A 5,221-nucleotide genomic window follows, 5' to 3' on the forward strand; every position below is an offset into this window, starting at 1 on the left:
TTTAAAAGTGTGTAATGTGTGTGTGTGTGTGTGTGTGTGTGTGTGTGTGTGTGTGTAAGTGTTTTTGTTACCTGGTGGGGACGGTTTTTGACCATTTTCCCAGTAAGGACCCACTGTTCTTTATAGGGACAAAAGCTTGGTCTCCATTGGGGGAAACACCAGTGGTGGGTCAGGAGTTAGAGGAAGGACTAAGGTGTCAATAGAGTTTCGATTAGGTTTAAGGTCAGGTATCTGTGAAGTTAGGCTTAGGGTCAGGTTTGGGCTGTAGAAATGGCCAGTAAATGAATGGAAATCAATGCAAAGTCCCCATTAGGATAATAATAATACTAACGTGTGTGTGTTTTATGTACAGTACTAAGTCAACCTCTTTTGTGTTTTCTTGTGAGTGTATGAGTGAGTTATGCACATATTCAATTTATTTATATGCAGAGGTGTAAAATATAAGTACAAATACTTTGTCATTGTACTTAAGTAGAGATTTTGGTTATCTATACTYAAACTGAGTAATTAATTTCCAACTGTCTTTTTACTTCTATGCCTTACATTTTCATGCAATTATCTGCACATTTTAAAAACAAAGTACAAAGTCGTTACGCCAATTTTATTTTTGCTTGTTTCCATTCTGGTTTCGTATCATAGAAAAAAAAAAATCCAGATACGTCATTATTGTGATTGGATGAGAAGTATGTAAATACACCATTCTGACAGCCTATTGGTTTGTACACAATCCATCACACCTGCGCACGACACAAATCACGTCACACTCCAGCAGGACATATCAGGCGTATGTGGCCTCGTTTGAAGATGAGCTGATGTATTAACGTCCATTCATTTTTGTWACTGTATTTATGCCTCACATCTATTCCTAATCTTAGCCTGAACCAAAACTTAAATCACACCATACCTCTAAATAATAGAGCGCAGTAAAACTGAAAAAAAWRKKRRGRMYKGGRAAARGKTYYYMMYTYCCMAAAAYGTCCTCACTTTGTTGGTTAAAAACATAATGACAGTCCTCATTCAGTAGTAGAAACAAGTACTGTACTGTATACACACATATAATTGTTCTTCTATCATCATGGGGACTTCGGATTGACTTCTATTCATTTACTGGTCATTTCTATAGCCTTATCCTAACCTCTGACCCACTAACTGTATTTCCCCCAGTGGGGACCAGGCTTTTGGGTCCTCACCAGGCTGTGTGTACCAGGAAAATGCTCAAAAAAGGTCCCCACCAGGTAACTAAAACATGTACACACACACACACACACACACACACACACACACACACACACACACACACACACACACACACACACACACACACACACACACACACACACACACACACACACACACACACACACACACACACACACACACCCTTTTCTTTTCCTCACAGAGACAGCTGAGACAGAATAAAACAGATCAATCACACCCAACAGAGTGTAATGTATTTTAATTTGTGTGTGTTTCTATAAGACCACACTATGTGTGTGTGTGTGTGTGTGTGTAAGTGTCCTGGCTGCCACTTCCTTTAATGACATGTGCAGCAGTGCGTAAAGTGGCAGGTAAGAGATTAGGCCTCTAATCCTGGTCCAGACCTGCAGAGACGGTCACGGGTCAAAATCTGGTCCTGCTGACCGCACAACACAAGCACGCACAACAAACACACTCGAATTCCTGTGCACACATAAACACACGCTGAGGATGTTGTAGAAAATGATATATTTTATGTTTTTTTGTGTTTTAAGAATGTTTTTAGTGATAATACAATGAGCTGCAGGTTATCTGGATGGGATTTAAGAAAGAAAAGTTTCTGCATCCTTTGAATTCACTGAATGCTGTCAAACATTTAAAAGTGTGTAATGTGTGTGTGTGTGTGTGTTCCCGCTCTTCTTACCCAGTGTGAACAGCGGCATGCCGCTCAGCTGGGTGTTGTGGAGGTGCAGGACTGTGAGCCGGCTGGTCAGCAGAGCTTTGGATAACGACTGCACCTGATAGTTCCCCAGGGGCACGTTACACACATCCAGCCTGGACAGACACACACTCTGAAACACAAAGTGACRCAAACTGAGGGAGGAAATATCTTCACGTCTTCTTCTCACGTGTAACGTTGCCTTTTATCTGTTTTAATCAAGCCGTCGACACAAACAGCCGGACTCGTGTTTCGTTTCGACAAACTAACCCGGAGTCCTGCCCTCCGATAACAGGTTTCTCGGCTGATATTTTCTGCGACGCCGCGTTAAATCCACCACGTTTCCTGCCGCCGTGACTTCTCACCCTGTTTGTTGGGACCTGCATCTTCTCCCCGCGTAACGCGGCCCCCCCCAAACTCACTTTCCAGGATGAGCATTATCCCTGCGAGAAAGCCTACATGAAAAGATTACTGCTCCAGCGCGTCAGCCAACCTGCTTTATCAAATGAGCGAGGGCCCTCCAAGCCGATGTTCCCATACTGCTGTTGTCAGAAACGTCAAGATGTGTTGTAGATTCGTAGTACAAAATCATATCCAGCAAGGACGCCGCTCCCTGGAACAGAGAACATAGTGAAGGAGAAAAATGAAGAAAGCAAGGCCCTAAATTTGACAGGAACGTTATGAAGTTTCTTTGGGAAGAAGAAGAAAAAACTTTAATCTGATACAAGAAAAGGTCTGAATATGAAACTGTATTGGAACTAGGAGATGAAGACGAGGGGGAAAAAAGTTTTACTCATAAAACTCACATTTTCTTCCAGTTGGGCTGCCTGCAGACTGATGAAATCAAAGTGCAGCGATTTCAGGACAACTTCCAGAGCTTCACAGGAGCTGTGGTCTAATCGCTCACCTTGATGGAGGAAAGCAATCAAACCAGGATAATTAGGAGGCTGTTTGCTAACAGGCAAAATTGCGCACCTCTAAATGTGCGTTTTTTTTAAAGGATTTTAGCTACAATCAGGACAAAACAATTTCCTTTATAGTCAAAGTTTATCTGTGTGTTTGTGTTTTCTTTTAATAAAAGTTCTGAGACTTAATCAGAAACACAGAAAGAGAAATAATGATGATTGCTGCAGTTTTTCATGATTGGACTTCCAAGATGTGAATGCTTGAGTGTTTATTGAGTGTTTGCAGTCTGCCTGCAGACCACAGTAATCAATAAAAATACCTGTATACACCGGCTTAAATTCTCTAACTGATAAATGTTTTGAGATTACTATAACTCAAAAAAAAAAAAAAAAAAAAACAGAACGACAAATAAAAAGACAACCAGGGACCTAACAACTTATTTATTCTCCCAGGTAGAAACTTTATAAATTTAGTTTGTGTATTTTTAGTTGTTTTTATTCATTATGTGACACAGATGATCATTAAAATCTTAGTTGTAACATTACTGTTCTAGTTTTTATACCTCAATAAAGTAACAATCTTACGTTAAGTCGTTATGAAAATGTTGAATATCTCAAACATAAATTCAACTAAACACCTTAAAATTGGTCTCTGTCTCTTTAAGAACATCCTACCGTTTCTGACACTCCCACTTCAGCAAGTCTTCACTACAATGCTTCGGAGGAGGGGTGCTCTGTGGGACGGGAGCTCGGCTGCAGCCTGAGCTCCAGGGAGGAGCTATGTACAAATAGGCGGAGCTTTGTACCAACAAGCCTTCAGGCAGCTCCAACATGCATGAATGAGTCAACGTGTCACTCTGGGTATGTTTTTGATGAGGGATTAAAACATGACATAAAGCTCCAAAAAAAGTTCATTTTTGCATAACACCCCCCCGCCCCCTTTAAATAAGTTTTGAAGCACTTATCTGAACAGTAGCAACAAAAAACACAATTTTGAGCCAATAAAACCTTACATTTTTGTCATTTTCTCTGGGCACTAGCATTTTTTCCCCCTTTCTAGCTGGTAAATCCTAATATCCAATACTTTTTGAGATTTCGTCTTTATATCAATGGTACAAAATCCTCATTTGAATAACCCAAAAATAGGATTTAGCCTAAATGTCAATGGGTTTTCTTGATTAAGAAGACAAATCAAGCCACATGTGACCCATCATATCAAAATGAGGATTATGTCAAATTTGGACAAAATGACCTAATCACATTTTCAGATTCCTGGCTTTAAAAGCTACATTTTGATACCTGAATCATTCTGATATCATAAGCTTTTCCAGAGATATGACTTAATTTGTTTTGTTGGTTACAATAATATATTACTGTGTGGTCTGAATCCTAATTTTATGTAAATTTATTGAGTAATTTTTGATGTCAATATAAAGAGAAAACCTCAAAGTATTTGTATGTTAAGATATCCCAGTTGAAAAGAAACAAAAACATTTCCAGCTCACTGGGAAAAATTCAAAATTTTAATGTATTTTTCCTCAAAATCTGTTTTTTTGGTTGCTACTGCTCAAAAAAATGCTTCAAAAAATCTTATTTAGGATTATACTTCAGACAGTTCATTCAAATCATACTTTGACAAGGCATTAATTCATTATATTTTGACAAAATGCAATGTTTGCACATGTTTAAATCAAAACCCTATATCTGCCAATTTTCCACATCCCACTTTTGGACTTAATCCTCGTTTCGATGTGATGGGTCACATATATCTAGAATCGCTCATATCAGTTTGAACAAAACGTAGCTTAAAAACAGRAATCTGGAAATGTGCTGAGGTCGTTTTGACCAAATTTGACTTGATTCTTAGTTTGATAAATAAACACTGGGTAGTGACCAAAAGAATGAGATCAAAAGGATTTCAGGACAATTAGAGCCACGAGTCTAGAAACTTTTTCCTTCTCCGGTGAAGTGGGAATGTCAGAAACAGTAATGTAATAAAAATACGTATTCAATAAACTGAAGTCGATTTTAACCCACCATTGTTAAATAAAATGATTTGTAGAAGGAACCAAACCATACAACACCAGAATTCTGGATCTGAGTGAGGTTTATTGCCAATGGACCTGACAGGAAACCACACTGGCGAAAAACCAGGAAGTTCATCAATTTACACATGGTTCTTCAATGCCTGYGTTCGCCCCCTACTGACCTACGGCTGAATCACAGGCATTCAGACAAAATTCTCACCTACTGTTCTCATAACGGTTGATTATGTTGTCATATAATTCGGACATGTAACTAATCATATCAATCAAAACATAATAGATTAAACATTATCAACATTATAAAAAGGAAAACCTAAGAATATAGTGTTGTGCTTCTAACATCAGTACTAACCTCT

At 38.7% G+C, this 5,221-nt stretch overlaps 1 protein-coding gene across 1 annotated transcript in view; it reads right to left on the reverse strand.

Annotated features, from left to right (window-relative positions):
• si:dkey-288a3.2 (protein phosphatase 1 regulatory subunit 37) overlaps positions 1–2,822 on the reverse strand; it is a gene marked incomplete at its 5' end in the record, with an annotated part of 9,588 nt that extends 6,766 nt beyond the window's left edge. The window contains 3 exon segments of the mRNA XM_014011858.1: positions 1,901–2,048; positions 2,409–2,528; positions 2,722–2,822. Of these exon segments, the coding sequence (XP_013867312.1) occupies positions 1,901–2,048; positions 2,409–2,507 (247 nt within the window).
• Between the last annotated feature and the right edge of the window lie 2,399 nt (positions 2,823–5,221).

The sequence above is a fragment of the Austrofundulus limnaeus genome, unplaced genomic scaffold, assembly GCF_001266775.1.
Source record: "Austrofundulus limnaeus strain Quisiro unplaced genomic scaffold, Austrofundulus_limnaeus-1.0 Scaffold85, whole genome shotgun sequence".
Classification (NCBI taxonomy): Eukaryota; Metazoa; Chordata; class Actinopteri; order Cyprinodontiformes; family Rivulidae; genus Austrofundulus; species Austrofundulus limnaeus.